Source organism: Scylla paramamosain, chromosome 36 (assembly GCF_035594125.1).
Source record: "Scylla paramamosain isolate STU-SP2022 chromosome 36, ASM3559412v1, whole genome shotgun sequence".
NCBI lineage: Eukaryota > Metazoa > Arthropoda > Malacostraca > Decapoda > Portunidae > Scylla > Scylla paramamosain.
The window spans coordinates 13,373,288-13,394,407 of NC_087186.1; the positions used below are offsets into that span (position 1 = coordinate 13,373,288).

General features: G+C 42.0%; 1 protein-coding gene and 1 long non-coding RNA gene across 5 annotated transcripts in view; one reads left to right on the forward strand and one right to left on the reverse strand.

Annotated features, from left to right (window-relative positions):
* LOC135091030 (uncharacterized) overlaps positions 1 to 21,120 on the forward strand; it is a 58,668-nt gene that overhangs the window by 9,476 nt on the left and 28,072 nt on the right. For all 3 annotated transcript variants that reach the window (XR_010262250.1, XR_010262251.1, XR_010262252.1), the window contains exon 2: positions 2,246 to 2,311. This is a non-coding gene — a long non-coding RNA (uncharacterized LOC135091030). The remainder of the gene's footprint in view (positions 1 to 2,245; positions 2,312 to 21,120) is intronic.
* LOC135091019 (organic cation transporter protein-like) lies at positions 621 to 15,847 on the reverse strand. Of its 2 annotated transcripts, none has more exons than XM_063988329.1 (11): positions 15,602 to 15,847; positions 10,631 to 10,763; positions 9,752 to 9,941; positions 9,091 to 9,194; positions 8,209 to 8,360; positions 7,575 to 7,743; positions 6,931 to 7,078; positions 6,207 to 6,394; positions 5,434 to 5,594; positions 4,703 to 4,887; positions 621 to 3,622 (listed from the first exon to the last, which is right to left on the reverse strand). In XM_063988329.1, the coding sequence occupies exons 1-11, from the start codon at positions 15,687 to 15,689 to the stop codon at positions 3,392 to 3,394; spliced, it is 1,749 nt and encodes a 582-aa protein (XP_063844399.1). In that variant the 5' UTR covers positions 15,690 to 15,847; the 3' UTR covers positions 621 to 3,391. The 2 variants fall into 2 exon arrangements, with proteins under 2 accessions (XP_063844399.1, XP_063844400.1); XM_063988330.1 differs by having other exon boundaries at positions 10,631 to 10,813; positions 15,602 to 15,844.

A 21,120-nucleotide genomic window follows, 5' to 3' on the forward strand; every position in this document is an offset into this window, starting at 1 on the left:
GAGAGAGAGAGAGAGAGAGAGAGAATGACGTCACACAATTCTGGAGGTGAATGGCTAGCTAGGTTTGAGTGAGTGAATGGCGTGAATATCCATATAGATTTTTCCCTTTTCCTTTCAGCAAATCATCATCTCTTCCTCCTCCTCCTCCTCCTCCTCCTCCTCCTCCTCCTTCTTTTTATGTAACCGACTTTTCCCTCTCAGCTTCAAATTTCCCATCTTGGTTCTTGTAATCTATAGCAATTTAAGTTTTGTGAGTATTACTTTTACTCGTCCTTCTTCCTGTTTTTGGCGGGAATGTGACCTGGCAGACTGTGGTGGTGGTGGTGGTGGTGATGGTGGTGATGGTGGTGGTAGATATTATTTGCGTTTTTTATACTGATTTTTTGGTCTATGTTGAGTGAGTGTAAACCTCGATATAGATAATTGAGTTCAAGCTTGATAAGATTAGACTTGCAAAAGAGATTATAAGGAAGTAGAGAATGCGTCTTTGGTCGATATAAGACTTACGTGAATAATAATTTTTTTTTTTCCCTTTATCGAGATACTGAGATAAAATTGTCATTCTTTTAACACATCAATTTTTTTAGGCTAATTTTCAGTAAGGAAGGATAAAAACATACTTCACGCTGCATAAAAATCATACAGTTTTATTGCAAGTATATTCATACAAACATTATAGTTAAACAAGAACTGTCTCGTTGACTGTGAACTTATATATTTTAAAAGATGATTGTTTTTGTGTTTTCAATTTTTTTTCTGTGAATGTTCCGAAGTTGATCGATAATGGTAATGCTTGGGATGACACTGTGGGGGTGATAGGAGGCAGACAATAACGCTTACACTGTTTATAATGATGCTTACAATGATGTTGGGTGAGTATTGAGCGCAGGACAGAAAAAAAAAAGACACTGAAAAGTAATAAAGATGAAAAGATATGAAGATGAACATTTGAACATTTTTTGAAAGTAATAAGAATGAACAGATAATAAAGATGAACATATGAACAATTTTTGAGAGTAACAAGGATGAAAAGATAATAAAGATGATGATATGAACAATTTTTGACTGTAATGAGGATGGAAAGATAAAAGAAGATGATAAGACGAGGCAAGTTTTGAATATTATATAAAACCGACGAAATATCACATGAATTCTTTGTCCAATCTTTTTCCTTTGTAATCATGGAAAGCAGGAAATTGATTAAAGAAAAATATGAAAATTGAAAGATGAAGAAACACGTAATTCACAAGTTATAATTTTTCTAACTTTAATATCACAAGAAACGTATATAAAAAAAAAAGAAGAAAAATCAGATAAAAGCGTTAATCTTTTCCCTCTTTTTATACCATAGAGAGGAAAAATGAATGAATACGTAAGAAAAAGTACAAGAAAAGGAGAGGAAAGGATTTAACACTGGCTTGACATAGAAAATATTTTGAGCAATTTCTGTATATCACAAGATGTAGAAAAAAAAGAGAGTGTATTACTAGTTTTAAGTTAAATGTTAGAAAAAAAGAAATTTGAAAACAATAAACTATTTTTATAAAGAAGAAAAAAAAAAAAAATAAAAAGACAAGAAAAAGAAAGAAAAGAAGAGAAAAAAAGAACAGCACTTTCTGTAACGCTAAAAAAAGAGTAAATAATAATCACAGAATAAAATAAAATGAATATAAACTTCGAGTAAATAGTTTGATTTGTACAAAAAAACCTAAATACGTTTAGTGATTCGGAGGGACACGGAACAGTAACTAAAATAAAACAGTATAAACAACTCTATTAGTAAACCACACGCTTAAACATAACCATAACAAAAACTTAAACATTTGTGTAAGATTAGTTAGACGAGTGAAGACTACTGCCTCTACTCTCTCTCTCTCTCTCTCTCTCTCTCTCTCTCTCTCTCTCTCTCTCTCTCTCTCTCTCTCTCTCTCTCTCTCTCTCTCTCTCTCTCTCTCTCTTTGTCAGGTTCATTGCTACTGTCACATCACCGCTTATTGAGATGTCACGGCTACACACACACACACACACACACACACACACACACACACACACACACACACACACACACACAGAGTTCATGGTTGCAATGCTCCAATTAATTCCCTGAGGTTCTACAATTTCTAAAGTTTTCCGTAGTCACTGTAGCACCACCATCACCACCACCACCACCACCACCACCACCACCACCACCACCACCTCCTCTATCAGAAGGATATATATTTACATTATTTTCTCCATGTTGCAGGGGTGTTGCGAGGATGCACGTGGCGGTTTGTGTTGCGGAGGCGGGCCTGCCTTGGAGGACGCTAGAGTGAGTGTTGCAATTTGTGTTGTATTTGTGTTGTGTGATGTTTTTGTTTGTGTTTTGCTGGCTGACTTTATTTCTCATTATTTTTCTTTATTCTAGTGTTGTGTTGCATCTTGAGTTGGAATGGTAGTGTTCTGTGGGGCTATATTTGTGTTTACTAAGGTAAGTGTAAGTGTTAGTGGGTGTTTTAGTATTGCGTGGGATTTTTTTCTATGTTTACTGAAATGTATGTGTTGTTTTTCGTGTTGTGTTGCGTTGGTAGTGTTTTAAGAAACCGTTGTTTGCTGGGTTTGTGTTGCGTTAATATTTCTTATGTTCTTATAACGTGTACGTGTTTCATTTCGTACTGTGTTGTGTTGCGTGGAGGGTTTTACTGCATTTACCGACCTCTGTGAGCGTTGCTTCTCTGACAGGCAGGAAGACAAACGGGTGGACGGACGGAAAGACAAACGGACGGACGGACAAGCCAAGCGTTTTAAGTAATATATATAGATCATCCGAAGCTGTCAGTGTATATACTTTCCTGAGGTTGCGTTAGGCTTGTATCAGTGTTGCCGTGTTTCTCGAGGTTGGGAGTGTTGCTTGATTAAACGCCACTATGTTTATCAATACACTGGTTTATGTATCAGTGGCTGTGTTGTCTGTGTTGGTGTATTCCTGTATGCTGTGGTAATGGTGAGTATGTTAGCATGGTGTTTCATATGTTGTGGCAATACTGTTGACGTATCAGTATATTTCTTGATGTTGTTTATATATTATCATTTCTTTTGCTGTGGCAGTGTTTACTTATCAGTATATTCCTTTTATGCTGAGGTAATGCTGTGTACATTTGCACAGTGCTCATTATACACGGTCTACGCATCAGTGTATCCTTTCATGCTGAGGTAATGCTGTTTGTACATTAGCTTAGTACTGTTTATGCTAGGACGGTACTGTAAGGCCATCCCTGTACTCCGAGGCCTTAGCGATGCTGCGTTAAGTCCCACAGTCTCACAGAATAACGGCAAAACTCCTAATAGAGAGCGAGAACACTGCAGTAAAGCTTTGGGGATGAAATTTCAAACTAGCATCCACTTCGTCACTTCACACGTCAGCCTCGCCTTCTCTCTCCGGGGCTGTGAGAGGGGACGCCACGCCCTTCTCGATGCTATTAGAGGAGGAAGTTCTGCTGCTTGAGCCGTAGAGGAGCTCCAGCTGATCCACGGTGTCCGCCATGGGTTTGTTGCTTGATTCCGGCAGTAGCAGGGCGAACAGCGTGCCCAGTCCTGCCCCCATGCCGAAGAGGACTGAAGGCGCCCACCAGTATGTTGAAGCCTGGCGAAGGAAGAGTGTGTGTTTCACTGGTCTCGTTTTTTGCAAGGTGGTTTTACCGGAGGGAGGTGGAAGGGAGGTTACGTTGTGCACTTTGGGAAATGACCAGAAAAAGAGGAGGAAGAAAAGAGTTTAAGAACTAAAATAAAGTGGTGTGAACTGTAGGTGAACTAAAGTGAAATGAAGCGAACTAAATTGAACCAAAGTGACATGAAGCGAATTAAAATTAAGTGAAGCGATCTATATCGAAATGAAGCAAGTTTTTAATTTATTATTATTATTATTATTGTTATTATTATTATTATTATTATTATCATTATTATTATTATTATTATTATTATTATTATTATTATTATTATTATTATTATTATTATTGTTATTATCATTATTATTATTATTATGTAGGAGGGAAACCGGGCAAGGGCAACAAAAATCCAATAAAAAAAAAAAAGCTCACTGAGATGCCGGTCCCCCGAACAGGATCCGAAGCGGTAGTAAAAAATTAAAGGAATTCAAGTCATAGGAAGGTGGACATACAAAAGCAGGCAGGGAGTTCTAGAGTTTACCAGAGAAGGGGATGAATGACTGAGAATACTGGTTAACTCTTGCATTAGAGAGGTGGACAAAATAGGGGTGAGAGAAAGAAGAAAGTCTTGTGCAGTGAGGCAGGAAGGAGGGGAGGAGGGGAGGCATGCAGTTAGCAAGATCAGAAGAGCAGTTAGCATGAAAATCGCAGTAGAAGACCGCTAGAGATGCAACATTGCGGCGATGAGAAAGAGGCTGAAGACAGTCAGTTAGAGTGGTTGATGAAACGAAAAACTTTTGATTCCATCCTGTCTAAAAGAGCGGTTTGAGTGGAACCCCCCCAGACATGTGTAGCATACTCCATACATGGACGGATAAGACCCTTGTACAGAGTTAGCAGCGGGGGGGTGAGAAAAACTAAACTAAAATTAAATGTAGTAGAATATAATAAAGTGAAAAGCAGCCAATTTAAACCAAACTAAACCGAAGTGAAGTGAAGTAAACCGAACCGAACTGACAACCACCACCACCACCACCACCACCACCACCACTACCCACCAGGAGCTTGATGACAAAGGGGGACATGATGGAGCCGAAGCGAGCCATCATGGAGGAGAGGTTGAGGCCGCGGGAACGCACTGTGGTCGGGAACAGCTCAGAGGACACGAGGTACAGCAGCCCGTAGGACCCTGTGATGAAGAGCTTCCCGACGAGGGCCAGGGCGAAGATCATCCACGTGTAGCCTGAGGAAGAGGAAGAAGAAGGGTGTTAGATAGTGGTGGTGATGGGAATGTTGAAGGGTGATGTTGGTGTTGCCGTGGCTCAGTGGATAGGGAGACGGTCTCAGGAATATTTGACGCAAGCATTCAAATCCCATTAGAAACTTAGAATATAGATACAGAATGGCCTGATAGGGTGTTGTAGAATATAATGGAAGAAAATGGAAAGGAAAGATAGGAAGATAAAGTTAGAATATGAAAAAAAGATGAAAGTTTTATAAGACACAATACGACACATTGGAAGACGTTTAAAAGGAAAGATAGGAAGATATAGGAGGAATATGAAGAGAGATAGAGTATACGAAAAGACAAGAGGAAAGAATGTTATACTTTATTTAAAGAAACAAAAGAAAACACAGTGGAAGAAAGTTGAAAGGGAAAGAAAGATGGATGTAGAATATGAAAAAGAGAGAATGGACTCGGAATATGAATAAAGACGAGAGAGAGAGAGAGAGAGAGAGAGAGAGAGAGGAGAGAGAGAGAGAGAGAGAGAGAGAGCGCATTACTCACTAGCAGGGGTGGCCAGAATGGTGAGGATGGCGCAGGAACACACCGCAAAATTAAAACTAAGCACGAACCGGCGACCGAAGCGAGCCACGATAGGAGTGAAGCCGCTGTATCCTGGGATCTCCATCAGGGAACTCAGAACCATGTATAGGAACGGGTCTGAGCTGCAATAGAGAGAGAGAGAGAAAGAGACCAGTGAAAATGAAGACTTTATATTAGTTTACCCTATTAATGAAACTATTGTCGTTTTCTTTGGGGATTTCACAGTGTTGCATTGAAGAAAATGTTGTAAAGTGTGTTTTTTTTTATTCAGGGGAGACAGAAGAGATAATAATGAATAGGGAGAGGATCAGGGGAATGATCTAAGTTGAGAGGAAGAAAGAATAATATGGGAGGAAAAGTAATGAAAAGGAAATGAGAAAAGGAGGAAGAGAAAAAAAGATAAAGGAAAAAAATAAGATAAAAAAAAAAAGAATAAAACGAAAAAAAAAGGGAGAATAGAAGAAAACCATCTCAAAACATGAACAAGGACACAAAATCCACATCACAACAGCTCCTTCAGTACCAACCAAGTTCCAGCCTGAAGAAAGCGTCGAGAGAGAGAGAGAGAGAGAGAGAGAGAGAGAGAGAGAGAGAGAGAGAGAGAGAGAGAGAGAGAGAGAGAGAGAGAGAGAGAGAGAGAAGAAAGACGAAAGATAGGAAAACAAAACAAAACAAAACCATCTCAAAACACGACTCAAGACCAAATCACAACGACAGCTCCCCCAGAAACCAACCTGAAGGAAGTTCCCGACAGACTCATGCCCCAGAAGGTGACGCCCGTGAAGAACCAGCAACCGAACAGACCGATTGTGATGCGGCGAAGGGCAGGCGTCCGGACAAGCAGCGTGGTCTCCCTCCAGCACCTCGAGGCACACCCTTCGTTCCTCGTGATCTGCTGGTGCTCCTGTCCGCCGTCAGCACTCTGCAAGGGACACGCTGACACTGTACCATATTCTGAAACTTGTCGAGCTGCATCTCCACTACATTCCAAAGGCTGTAGTTGAGTTGGCACAGGTTTTTCAAAGGTGTTTTTTACGGTTCTAGTTGCAGATTAACAAGGTTTCTATATATTTAACTATGGAAAGACATCCTGCCGCGCCTCCATTGCATTCCAAAGGTTTTAGTTGAGTTTTTTAAGGGTGATTTTATGGTTCTAGTGGCAGATTAACAAAATTTTTACTTTATTAACTAGAGAAATATTCTGTGCCGCACCTCCACTACATTCAAAGGCTCTAGTTGAGATGAGACAGGTTTTTAAGGGTGTTTTTACGATTCTAGTGGCAGATTAGCAAGATTTTTAGAATTTTCTGGAATAGTTCAATAATATTAAAATTCTAGTGCTAGTTTATGAAGGATTCTGTACCATTCATGAGAGAGAGAGAGAGAGAGAGAGAGAGAGAGAGAGAGAGAGAGAGAGAGAGAGAGAGAGAGAGAGAGTGTGAGTTCTCGTACACTGACCTCAAGACGGAATTTCTCAAGGAGATTCACAAGTTCAGGCTGCGTCGGGAGCGTGGCGCCCTGCCAGCGAGCACCCTTCAGGAGGTTGTTTGCCGCTTCCTGTAGGCGCCCCTTCTGCATCAGCCACCGCGGGGACTCGTCCACGAACCTGAAGGAGAGAGGGCGGGAGTGTTAGACGTATTATTCCTAAGAGACTCTCTAAAGACGATTCTACACTCAAGATTTCCCTCCAAAATTGTTTCCCCACGTGATAGATTGTTAGGCTGGTTTAATTTGGGTTTAGGTTAGGTTAAGTTAGGTCGGAACAGGTCAGGTTAGGTTAGGTTAAGTTTAGATTAAGTTAGTTTGTTTGTTTAATTTGTTAGGTTAGTTTGACTTTTAGCTAGATCAGGTTAGTGTTAAGTTAGGTTAGGTTGGTTCAGTTCACGGCAGGTTAAGTTTAGGTAAGTTAGTTTAATTAAGTTTAGTTCAGGTTAGTTTAGTTAAGTTGGTTGAATTTATGACAGATTAAGTTTAGGTAAGTCAGTTAAGTTCAGTTAAGTTAGGTTAGTCAAGTAGGTTCAGTTCAGGACTGGTTAAGTTTAGGTAGGTTAAGTTTGGTTAAGTTTAGGTCAGGTCAGTTTAGGTTAAGTTAGATCACTCACGGGATAAGAATGATGAAGAGCAGGGTGGGCGCGGCACAGACCAACTGCAACGTGCGCCAGTCCCTGATGAGGTAAGCCCAGGCGCCGAAGAGCATCCCGGTGAGGGCGAAGGGCGTGGTGGCCAGCAGACCGAAGACTGTGCGCAGATTGACTGGACACGCCTCCATGCCTGGCGAGAAGAGGAGAACTGAGTGAGCTGGGGGAGGAACTGGATGAGCGGGTGATTGGATGCTAGTGAGAAATGGACGGTGAATATCTGTCTGTTGGGGTAATTATTTGACTGGGCACGCCTCCATTCCTGGTGAAGGGAGGGAGACTGACTGACTACCGGGAGAGGCAATGGGAGAGTGGGTATGAACTGGAGGTGGGTGTCTGGGTGATAGTATTTAAATTAACTGTTAGGATGGGTGTTATTTAGAAGGGAAAGTGATGAAGAAGAAACAAGAGGAAGACGAAGAGGACAAGAACGAGGAGGAAAACGAGAACAGAACAAAGAAACAAAGAAAGAAAAAGAAAATGCTAACAAATACGATCATAACGTTAATGATGATGAAAAAGAGACAAAAAAATAATAAGAATGACAGTGACAATACATGAATGAAGGCGAGGGTAACAGAGAAGACAGCGCCAGTACCCTGAATGTAAGCTGGGCCGATGATGGCGTGCAGTGCCCCTAGAACGAAGCGGCCAGCGAGCACGAGGGAGTAGAGGGGCACGAGGGCAGAAGTCACGGAGGTCAACAGGAAGAGCAGGGCTGACACGGAGATGACCCACCGCCGACCAAACCTGAAGGAGGCGTTGACAAGGTCTGATTAATTTTTGACTGGTTGGAGATGAGGAGGTGATGTATGGACTGACTGGTTGGAGATGAGGAGGTGATGTATGGACTGACTGGTTGGTGGATGAACTAACTGAAAATTTCTTGGTGTCGCTGCAGTCATGGTCATAATGTTGTCGAGTTTCAAGTTAATAAAGAAAAAGAAGAAGAAGAGGAAGAAGAAATTCAAGAAGAATAAAATAGTTGGAGAATTTATTTATTTATTTATTTATTTATTTATTTTTTGCTCCTGATTGACTGATTGACTGATGATTAAATGAATGGGAGATGATAGTTGTGTTCTATTTACCTTCTCTTCTCTTCTCCACTTTTCTTTTTCTTCTCTTTTTTTCTTTATTCTCTCTCTTCACTTTTGTTCTTGTTTTGTATGTATATTTTTCTTTTATCTTTTGTTTTTCTTTTGTATTTTCTTTTCTATTCTCTATTTCATCACTTTCTATTTCTCTCTCCTTCATTTTCTTTCATCCATCTTATATCTTTCCCGTCTTTTCTCTCTCATCCATCCCTCATCTTTCGCTCACTCCCTCCCTTCCCTTCTTTCCTTTCCTCTCATCCTTCCTTATCATCCTATTTCATCTCTCCCTTCCTTTCTCTTTCTCTCTCTCTTTCTCGCATCCTTCCACCACACACCACCTCTTCGCACCTTCCCTCTTTGCGCCCGCACTGTCCAACACCCACCTGTCAGCGAAGAGACCCATCAGAGGCTCCCCTACAGCGGTTCCGAAGAAGTAGAAGCTCTGGAAGAAGGGACTCAGGCTGGCTCGTCCACACACCAAGTCCCACTGAAAGAGAACAGCGAGAAATGCACGAGTTATAGCTATTATTTGGTCATAGAAAACGTGGAATGAAGTAGTTTTCTTTGGAGTTTCAACGATGAATGCAATTAAGGGAGGAATGAATACAAGTAACTGACAACATTCTTGGCTACATGAAAAAAAAGGAAAAAAGTGAAGGAAAGTAAGGAAGAAAGGAGAAAATATAAGAAAAGGAAGGAATTGAAAAAAGTGAAGGAAGGAAGGAGGGAAAATGCTATCCTTTGGAAAAAAAAAGAGAAAAGGAAAGAAAGAAAAGGCAAGGATCGCAACACAGCAAGGAAAATAAATAGAAGAAACGGAAGGAAGTAGAGAAACAAGTAAGAAATGAAGGAAAGAAGAAAACACAAGTAACCCATTTAAAAGCGTCCACGCACCTCAACAGAGACGGTAGAAGCAAAGGTGGAGGTACTGTATTCATATTGGTAGCAGGAAAAAGGTGTCAAAGCAGTAAGAAAGAAGAGAGAGAGAGAGAGAGAGAGAGAGAGGGAGGCAAGTAAACAACCCTCCCACCCATAGCCACGCACCTCCATAGACACTGTAGAAGCAAAGGTAGAGGTATCATATTCATATTGGTGGCAGCGGCGGGATGGGAGCGCGGCGGCCTGCTCGGGGGTAGTGACCAGTTCAGGGGACCACGGCAGATGTGACACCGCCTCGTAGTCTCTCTCCAAGACCCGGCACTGTGACCTCACCAGCTGACCCCCATTGTCCTCCCTGCAAGGATAAGATGTAGATAAAATGTAGGTGTTGATAGTGGTTGTGGTGGTAATTTGAAGGAAAGGATGATGAAGCTACAGTGATGGTGATGAAACGATAATGATGATATTGAAAGTGATGTTAAGATTGGCGAGAGGAATGTTTTGGGGAATAGTTTGGAGGAGGAGGAATGCGATAAAGACGAGGAAGAGTGATTATGAAGGAGTAGGAGTAGGTGGTGGTGGAGAAGGAGGAGGAGGAGGAGGAGGAGGAGGAGGAGGAGGAGGAGGAGATGATAAGTAAACATTTTTGTCGTTTTTTATACTGGCATTGTAAATATATACATAATTTCTCTCTCTCTCTCTCTCTCTCTCTCTCTCTCTCTCTCTCTCTCTCTCTCTCTCTCTCTCTCTCTCTCTCTCTCTCTCTCTCTCTCTCTCTCTCTCTATGGTCGACGATGGCGGTGTTTACTTTGGACACCGGGGCCAAACATGCGGAGAGAGAGAGAGAGAGAGAGAGAGAGAGAGAGAGAGAGAGAGAGAGAGAGAGAGAGAGAGAGAGAGAGAGAGAGAGAGAGAATCAGCCACCGAGTCAGTCAGTCAGTCAGTCAGTCAGTCAGTCACCCACCCACCCACCCACCCACCCACCCACCCACACAGTCAGCCACACACTCAGCCAGTCAGTCAACCCACACAACGTAAACTCACCAAGGTATGGAGTAATTCCGAATCTGCTCCAAAGTCCACGATGAGTTTTGCAGCTCTGGCACGTGGCACCAGTGATCCACCGCGGGGTTGTAGAAGACGCCGCCGAGGGAGAAGTACGGCAGCAACAATGCCCCTGCAGCAGACAGGTCATTAGCCTCGCCTTGCCTCCACTCCTGACCTTCGCTAGGGGATGAGATATGAAGGAAGTGGTGAAGTGGCGAGTATTTTCACCGCAGATAAGATTTGTTCGTCTCCCACGTGCGAGTGACAGACAGACAGACAGTGAGGCCTTGGAGATTAGAGAAAGAGAGAAAGAGAAATACCTGGCGGACAACAAAGGTCAGTGACTTCTCATAGAAGGTCTTTGCCCGACGTCTGCCAGCGCCCCCCATGATGCCTCCCTTCCCTTACCTGCCCCCCTTCTCCGTCCACGGCCACTCCCACCCGCTGCCACCAAAACTAAATTAGACTCGGTTATCTGCCGCTGTTTGCCCGGTCCCGTGGCGTCGCTGCCTCGCCGCCCAGTCAACCAGTCAAGGTCCCGCGCTATTTTTGTGTGAAACCTGAAAATGAATTCGCTCACCACCACCACCACTACCACTGCCTTCTCCTCCCCCTCCTCCTCCTCCTCTTCCTCCTCCTCCTCCTCCTCCTCCTCCTCCTCCTCCTCCTTCTTCATCTCCTTCCCCTCCTCCTCTTTCTTCATCTCCTCTTTCTCTTCCTCCTCTTCCTTTGTCACTGTCGGTTTTCGTCTGTAGTACACATGGAGAGTATAGATAAATCTCGTCTCTTAACACACTTCTCAGTACAGTTTTGGACTTGGTTTCAGAGTGTTCCCCTTATAAACTGGCTGCTTCAAGAGGCTCCTATTTTTCTTTTTCAGGTTGTTGCCCTTGGCCACAGCCCCTAACACAAAACGATAGATGAAGTAATAATAATAAGTAGATGAAGTGAAGGAGAATGAAGTCAAGGAAGTGCCACCTACCACTTGTCAGAGGGTCTTCATTGCATGTTTCTTTGCGCTTTTTTATAATCATGTAAGAAGCCTCGGGTTATTATGTGTCCAGTGGGAGTTGTAGTGAGAACATCTGGCTGTCACGAGTCACGGATAACGTTTTTCCCTTCCTAGGATCACGTCCCTATAGAAATCTAGGATATGTATTTTGAAACGGTTTGTTCTCTCATCAGCACCAATTTCTAAGGCTACAGAAATTATTAATTATTCTTTCATGGGTGTTTTTCATATTGGTGGTGTAAACTCCTTGTTGAACTGTCACTAGAATCATGAAAACAATTGAAAACCCCAAAAGTCCTAGTAGATTATATTAAACTATCATTGTGATGACTGGAATACCTTTGAGAACCCCAATAACTTTTACTAGACCATGCTAAACTACCACTGTAATACTTGAAACACACTTGAAAACCTCAATTACTCCCATTAGACCCTGTTAAACCCCAATAATTTCCATTAGACCCTGTTAAACTGCCTCTATGATATTTTAAACCTCTTTGAAAACCCCAGTAACTCACCATTATATCCTATTAAACCACCACTGCGGTAAACATAACTAAAAAAAACACATCAGCTCCCCATTAGGTCCTATCAGAAGTACCGGAGATAGGACACCGAGCCGTTTGGGAATGATCTAGTTCACCACGACCTCTATTTTCACTCTGTACTCAATGTCCGCGTTTTTCTATAGGGTACGTCTCCTTGGGTCCCTTCTAACCGTTTTCTTTTGCTGGCACGCAGAGAGGTGGTGGGGAGGAGCCTTATACTTCACTATCCTCTCCTCCCACATGAAATTTCCTAATAATAGTGCGTGTTGCTATAAGATACATTATGGGCCAGTAGATCTGGTATATTTAGCAAGAATATTATGGCTGAGTTTAGCTGAGTTTGTGTGATGGTATAAGTTAATAGAATTTGTGTCTAAGTTGAAAGGGAATTGATATATGGGTTATTAAATTGCTTTTTTAGTCGAAGTGATGGCATGAAGTTGATTGAGATTGTGTTTGAAAATTGAAGGGGAAATGGGTTGCTTTTTAGTTAGTGCAAGAAGTGATAGCGTAGTGATTCTGTCCTCTAGGGTGATATACAATGGAAAAATAACATCAAGGTTTCTATGTCCCGTGTGCCGTTTTCTGGGTGAGGATGGGAGCTTTTCAGTGATTGTTTTTTTTGTGTATTTCTTCTCATTTTTCGCCAACGCAGAAATTTACTTAAGTTGTCGCTGAGGTTCTGCGCTGATAACCGTTTTCTTTAAGTTTGCACCATTTGTATTGTTGAAACGTTTTAGTTGTTTCTACGCTCTCTCTCTCTCTCTCTCTCTCTCTCTCTCTCTCTCTCTCTCTCTCTCTCTCTCTCTCTCTCTCTCTCCTGCCACAACAAAAACTCCCTTCTAGCTGACACTCGAGTACTAATCGGTATTTTAGCCTTGCCTCCCCCTTGCCTGCATCACTCCCTCTCTGCTTGTCTCTCCATCCTCCCCAACACCCCTCCCTGACACGCCAGACTGAAGTGTCAACGCCCCACACCACCTGTCACCCGTCACTCTTCTCCTCCTCCACATTGCTGCCTAATGCCGTCCACCGTTTTCTGTCCGTTTTCTTAAGTATTAGGACCGTATTCTGAAACATTTCTGCGCCGCACCTTCACTACATACAAAATGCTCAAGGTGAAGTGGCACGGGTTTCTAAAGGTGTTTTGATGGTTCTAGTGAAAGATTAACGTGTCTTCTATATTATTAACAGGAGAAGCACTCTTGAGAACCTGGCTAGTCATCTCTGGGGCCTTTCAAAATAATCGAGGAGGGAGAGCAAAGCGCCTCAGGACACAGCCTTCGCGTCACGTGCTTGACTCTTGGATGCCAAATGGGCGTTGCCAGGAGAGCTTCTTAAATAACGCACAGGCTCGTGTTACTGAGGTCTTGTTAGGTTTATTTTCAAGGTTCTTTCATGAAGACTATTTCCAAAGCACATAGAGATGATTAGTTGGGTTCTCTTAGGTGTTTTCCTGATTGAAATTTAGTCTTTTCATGACAATACAAGTCACTTTACTGCAGGAATGGCACGGTAGAAAATCTTTACAACTACGTACATGAAAAAAAAAGAAAAAGAAAAGGAATTGATAGAATAGGATGTAGTGGGTAGCTGGTATAATGGTTAACGGTGGATATAGCAAATAAAATAAATGAATAAATAAAGTAAATGAATAAGCAGATAAATAAAAATAAATAAATGAAATAAAAATAGATGAATAATCAGATAACAGAGAAAAAAATAAGAAATAAAAAGAAGTCAATGAAATAGAAAGAAAAAGAAAAATATAAAAACAAGATATCCTCATTGGTTTACGAACAAGGAAATGCGTATCCAGTGACAGTGAAAAGGGTAGAGATGACTTAGCGAAGGTGACGAAGTGAAAGTAAACACCGGCATTACGTTTTCTTTGGTTTGCCGGCGAGTTTTCTATTACAATGCTCCGAGCGTCGCCAGCCAGCGTGGAGGGAGGCTCAGCTGTGTGTGTGTGTGTGTGTGTGTGTGTGTGTGTGTGTGTGTGTGTGTGTGTGTGGAATTCTACGTTTCAATACAACATTTACACCTTAAACAGAAAAGAAATATAAAAGAAATAAGAAAAAAGGATAAAAAATGAGAAAAATCCAGATATTAGAAATGTGTGAGAGAGAGAGAGAGAGAGAGAGAGAGAGAGAGAGAGAGAGAGAGAGAGAGAGAGAGAGAGAGAGAGAGAGAGAGAGAGAGAGAGAGAGAGAGAGAGAGAGAGTATGCGCATGTCTTACAAAACAGGTATTACTTGAAGGATTAGGTTTAATGAAATTCTAGGGCAGTATTAAGGTGAGACAGGTGTGCTAATGATTTGTTCTGGAGGGGGATGGACAGGTAAGCAGGTAGAGTAGGTAGAAAAACAATGTTATCCTTTTCTTTTTCCTTTTCTTTCTTTTCTTTTCACCTAAGTATCACAATTTATTAATTCTCAAACGTTTCTGCTGATTTCTTCTACTTTTGCCTTCACGAATATTTCATTGTCCCTCGCGATGTTGCAGTAGCGATTCTGTCACAGTAATTCAGGGCCAACTTTCTCAAGCACCGGTAGTTCCTTCTATTTACATAAGCTCCTAAGTAATTTGTGTTTCCACGTATGTTTTCCTGCTTCTAGGGATTTTTTTTTTTGCAAGGATTCTGCATCATCAGTGAGAAACACGCATGAGAACCCGGCCAGTCCTTATGAGGGAAGAGTTCAGGAGGTATTGGTTCAGTTTAAGGGAGGAGGCGTGAACATGGTAACACTGCCTGACATGCTCTCACTCAATGACTGATCTGCGTATTTCCGTCTTGGTTAAAAATGTACAGTAAATTATCTTTATTCCCACCGAAAGCATTATATAACTGTAAGATATCAGATGACATTCGAGAAAAGTTGGTAATGAAGGACTCTGGTGGAAATACAACGTTAGATTGGTGGAAGTTTCAAAACAAGACGAGTGGGAATGCGTGGACCAGCCGGCGAGTGAGAGCATCAGTCAGGCAGTGTTCCCGTGACGCCGTGTCCCCGTAGCCTCGCCTGCCTAAGATATGACACACTGACGCTCATTAAAGCAGTCTCCCCTTGTCTACCCCTTCTAAGCACCCTATTTTAGGACAGTTAACCATTAAACGTGAAGCGAACACTTGTTTCATCACTCTTACTTCCCCTTAATCAGATCACTTGTCACTTACACCTGTCTCATCAATCCCTTCCTCTTTAGAGCATTTTATCAACACACCTGCCACCCACACCTGTCTCATTACTCCCTCCCTTTTAACCCTTTGACTGCTAATGACACCATATATTTTCAGTAACTCACTTTGACTTCTGCCGAACGGAAATAGCACAAGAGACACCTGTCCCATTACTTCCCTCTGAGACTCAATCACCATCACACCTGTCACTCACACCTGTCTACTTACACAGGGTATACGGCGCAAACATCAGGAAAGTCCACCTGCCAACTCCGATAGTGCTGAGAAGACTGTCAAAATTCTTGTGTTCTGCCATGGTGGTGGTGCTTTTGGCGATGCAGACAGTAACAGTAGTAGAAGTAGTAGAAGTAGTAGCAGTAGTGATGGTGGAAGTCTCTGTCTCTTAACAGTGGAGCGAGTCTTGAGACCTCAGGAGCCGCCTTGAGACTGAGAGAAGCGTGGCTGGGCCGTGTCAGGTAAAGTAAAGCAGGTTCAGGCGCCAGTGACACGCGGGGAGGGCTGGTGTGAGAGGGAGAGGGAGAGGGGTGAGGGAAGAGGTGGGGAGAGCTAGTGATGCATCGTAAGTGGTGGGCGGAGAGGGGGGTGAGTTGTAGAGAGTGAGAGGAGAGGAGGAGTGAGGATTGTGGGGAGGGAGAAGAAGGTGAATTGTAGAGAGAGAGAGTGGAGAAAAAGATGGGAGGAGAAAAGGGGTAAGGTAAAGATACGGAGAGGAAAAAAAGGAGGGAACTTGTAGAGAGAGAGAGAGAGAGAGAGAGAGAGAGAGAGAGAGAGAGAGAGAGAGAGAGAGAGAGAGAGAGAGAGAGAGAGAATGTGACAGTGTGAATTTTCTTCCTCTTCTCTCTCTCCCTCCCTCCTCTCCTTTCTCCTCTCTTCCGTCCCCTCTCCATCGTTGGCATTGTTTAAGGGATAAAGAATTAGACTGTATTACGACTGACTTATTTTCTCTTTACGCAACTTCCGTGTTTTTGTTTTTGTTTACTTATTTTTTCAACGTGTTTTTGTGTGGGGCTTAAATATGGAGCAGATTTGGTAGTTTTGGTGGGGGTGATAGCAGGTGGAGACAGTACTCAAAACTATAGCCAGTATCAACAAAGGGAGGAGAGAGGGAGAGAGGGAGAGAGGGAGAGAGGAAGAACCACGTGTTGACTCTTGTTCTGAGCACGTGTAAAAGATTAGGTTACCTGTAGAGCGCACGTGCGTGACTCGATTGACCTTTGACAAGCACCTGTTTCCTCCTCCCTCCCTTTCTCTCTCTCTCCTTCCTTTTCTTCCTTGCTTTTCTCCCTCTCTTCTTTTTCCTTCTCTTTTTCCTTCTGTCCTACCTTCTGTATCTCCCATTCTTTTTTCCCTTTTCTTCCTTCATTTTGTCCTTCCTCCCTCTCGTTCTCCTTCCTTTCCTCTCTTCCTTTCCTCCCTTCCTTCCTCTCTCCCTTCTTTTTTATCCTTTCCTATCTTTCGTCTTTTCCTTTCTTTTTTCCCTTTTCCTTCCTTCATTTCGTCCTTCCAACCTCCCTCTTCTTCTTTTCCTCTCTTCCTTTTCTCCTTTCCTTCTTCTCTCTCCGTTCCTTTCTTTTTTCTTATCTTCTGTCTCTCACTTTCTTTTTTCTTCCTTCCTTTCGTCTTATTTCGCTTCTTCCTCTATTTTTTTCTCTTTTCATCTTCCCTTCTCCTTTTCTTCCTTTCCTCTCTCCGTATCCTCCTCATTCTTTCCTTTTTCTCTCTCCTTCTGTCCTTCACTCCCTCTCTCTCTCTCTCTTCTTCCCTCCTTTGTTTTGGACACCCTATGTATTGTATCTAATTTAATCTTCTTAATTAATCTGTCTTGCAAACGTTCATTCACTCCTGTTTATTTCCTTCTGTTCAGCATCACCTCCAGGTTCATTCCTTTAGTCTGCTTACCATCGCTTATTTCACTCGTATATTATTATCATGTTTGTGTTAATAGCTCAGTCTTATTTTATCCTTAATCTGTTCACAATCTTTCATTTCACTTTATAACTTGCTAGTTTGTTAAAATGTTCAATATTACGCCTGATTTTATCCTCAACTGTTTATAATCGTTCGTTTCATCCCCACTGTGTTTCTCTTACTAATCTGTGTGTGTGTGTGTGTGTGTGTGTGTGTGTGTGTGTGTGTGTGTGTGTGTGTGTGTGTGTGTGTGTGTATCAGCACGTCCATGTCCTTGGCCATAGGTCGCCCCGCCACTGTTCTTTTGTAATGCCGCGCCTCGTCGTGCCGCCCTCGCGTGACGGGTGCCACCAGCACACTTGTATCCAAGGCGAGTTTTGGACGCATCTCTCCAACTCCCGTATAGAGAAATGCTTTGGTCTCTCGCCACGACTATTATCAAAGGCCACAGAGATGACTGGTCAGGTTCTCAAGAGTGTTTCTCCTGTTAGTAATATAGAAGTTAGGTTAATCTCTGACTCCTGTATAAAGAAACGCTTTGCTGTCTCGCCACTGTTTTCAAAGGCCACAGAGATGATTGCCCAGGTTCTCAAGAGTGTTTCTCCAGTTAATAATGTAGAAATCATGTTGATCGTTTCTTCACTTGCCTCAGTCGTCTCGGGAAAATTAACGCTACATAAAGAAAGGAATATATTTGATTGCTGTCATTCTCATCACTAGTTTTCAAAGGCTACAGAAATTACTATTCAGGATCGCATTATTGATATATTCTTGATCTGAACACATGTAAGTAGAAAAAAACACTAGTTCAGACAGGGATGACACAATGTTTAATCAAACCCTTTATTAATCTTCACCTATAAAGTGCCTTAGTCATTATTTCACCTCAAAGTGGAGTTTCTTAATCTGGACACTTAACCAATACGGAACACTGATTTAAATGAGGATAACACGACTCCACCAACCTTCACCCGTATAAATCATAAAAGTGATTATTTCAGGGTCGCGCTATGGAGTTTCATAATCAAAATCGCAACAAACACAAACACACACTTAAAAATCACCCCTCTCCCTCTCCCTCTCTCTCTCTCTTCTCCCTCTTACTGACGCAATGTGAACAGGTCCCCTCAAAACACGAAGTAGCACGCGGGGACAAGGAGGCATCACTAGCTCAAGGCCTCTCGTTCCTTTAAGCTTTTTGTGGCATTTCGTCATTAACGTAACCTCTTTTTTCCTCGTAAAGTTGATAAGAAGTGTAGTGGGACGTTTAGTTATTGTTAATGTTCTCCTGCTCCGTATTTCTTTGAGTTGAAAAAAAGATAGCGACGAAAAGGGTATATGTAAAAAAATGTAATTGAGAGAAACGTCAAAGTGGGTGGAACTGATTGGAAAAAAAAAACGTGTAAGGAAAAGAAAATCAACTTAACTAAAACGGTTTAAAATAAAGAAAGTAATAAGGAAGATTAAAATTTGAATAAAAAAGGAAAACTAAAAAGTAAAACCGTGAAAAATGAATGGAGGAAAAAAAGAGAAAAAAAAATGGAAAAATTAAAACACAAACTAGCACAACAAGACAGGCAGCACGTGTGTCAAGGCAACACGTGCATCAAGACAGCAAGGTTGAGGTTCCAGGGATATTAAAACAAGTTATTCTCAAAACATTTCACTGTCTTGTCTCCAGCACATTTTCAACAGGCTCTGCTGGACTCTTACTGTTGTTTCCAAGGTCACTTCAGGATTTTAGTGATAGTTTAACACCAAGAGTATCATCAGTAAGAGAAACACACTTTATTTGTGGTCTATGAAGAGGAATCGACTTAGCATCTCTGTGACTTTTGAAGAGAACCCATAAATAGTCTCTGTGGCCTTTGAAGAGAACTCAAAAACTCAACTCTGGCCTTTGAAAGAACAGAAAGAGAAATCAAGTGATCTTTGTGGCCTTTGAAAGAAAAAGGTAGTTACTCATCTCTTTGGCCTTTGAAAGAAATCCCAGTGACTTATCTTCGTGGCTTTTGAAAGAAAATGCAAAAAAAAAAAAAAAATTATCCTCTCATCTCTATAACCTTTGAAATCCAAGAAAACCACACTAGTAATCTGTGGCCTTTGAAAAAAATAAAAGGTACTCATCTCTGTGGCCTTTGAAAACACTCATCATGGGAGAGCAAATTCTTAATACGAGTACACAAATCCAGGTGAACGCAAGAGAACACGTGCCTCTGAATCCCCATCACGTGACTGGACTGCAAGTTAAGACACAAACCAGCCAAACAGGAACGCGCGGGATTAGTAGTATCATGTTACCGTCGCGCTGAGAACCACTGGAATGTGCAGAAACGGAGAGATGAGGGAGGGTCATGTGAGGGGGAGGAAAGGACAGGGATTGAGAAGATAGGAAGGAAAGGACAGGTAAGAAGAGGGAGAGAGAAAAAGAGGGATGTTCTAGGAATGAGGAAGAGAAAAAAAGAGAGCGTTAGGAGACAGAAAGACGAGAAAGGAGAAAAGGAGAGAAAGAAGAAGGAAAGCGTAACAGTTCTGAGAGAAAAAATAGAGAAAGAAGATTCGCAGAGGGAGAGATAAAGAAGAGAATAGGAGACGAAAGATAGGAAGAAAAAGAGGGAGAAGAAAAACATGGCGGTTCTGAAAGTGAAAAAAAGCGGAGAGAGAGAGAGAGAGAGAGAGAGAGAGAGAGAGAGAGAGAGAGAGAGAGAGAGAGAGAGAGAGAGAGAGATCGCACCCTTGTCTTGAGTCTACACGTGTTACCAGGCACCCTCACTGCCTCTGTCCTAAGCCAACATCGAGGTCAAGTGATAGACGATAACGCCTTTATCTGCAAGGTGTTGTGACCCCGATAGCAGGACCGCGTTGTATCATTCAACCGGGCCTTGCATTTTTACACTTTAGACTCTCCCCACAATTGTTTTCAAAGGCCACACTAAGATCTTTGAGTTTTCTTAGGTATTTCCCTCAAAGCCCGTATACAGAAGCGCCTGGCTCTCTCACCACGACTATTTTCAAAGGCCACAGAAGTAATGAGTCGGGTTCTCAAGGGTGTTATTCCCATTCACAATGTAGAAATCTTGTTAATCTGTCACTACAATCATTAAAACTCTCTTGAAAACCTGTGTAACTTCAATGTGAGCCATGATTAGTTGAGTTTTCATGTTATTCTCTAATGCCACAGCACTAAGATGATTAACTGTAAGACACTTTTGAAAACCCTAGTAACTCCCCGCTAGAACCCGTTAGAAATATGGAGACGTTAAACTATCATTATAACCATAAAAAAACCTTAAAAAACCATAAAACTTCCTTTAGAACCCACTATAAACATGAAAACATCTATAAATACCAAAATTGCTCGAAAACCCTTATAAAAACTTTACCTTTCTCTTGAACCCAGTAAACCATCACAAAGCATGAAAAACACCTTTAAAAACCAGCAAATTCTCCTAGAACTCGTTAAAAGGACCAAAGATAAGGCAAATTTTTTTTTCAGAATACGTTCCCGGGTGCTGTGTATGGGGACAAGATGCGTGGGTGAGCTGGTGCAAGGCTCTTATGGGTGTTATCTGAGGTTGTAACAGGGACAGACAGCTCCCAGACGCTTTAATCAATCACGCGCCAAAGTTGCATTACCTTTAGTTGTCCCTCGCTTGCCCCCGTTTTCTGTTGCCCTGCTGGTGTGGATGCGGCTGGTTCTTTTGATGATGCAATAGAGGGCTTTTCTTTCTGTCCTTCTCCCTTCCTTTCTTTCTTTCTTACGACTTCTTTAACTTTTTTCTTTTTTTGTTTCTTTGTTTTCTTTAATTTTATTTTCA

Bases quoted from the DNA above. Each gene is read 5' to 3' on its own strand.
- LOC135091019 (XM_063988329.1), bottom strand. From the start codon at position 15,689: ATGGCAGAACACAAGAATTTTGACAGTCTTCTCAGCACTATCGGAGTT. The intron at 9,195-9,751 runs GTGCGTGGCTAT...GTTCTCTTTCAG, and splicing joins CTTCTACAGTGTCTATGGAG to TGGGACTTGGTGTGTGGACG. The intron at 7,079-7,574 runs GTGAGTGATCTA...TCTCTCCTTCAG, and splicing joins CTCTTCATCATTCTTATCCC to GTTCGTGGACGAGTCCCCGC.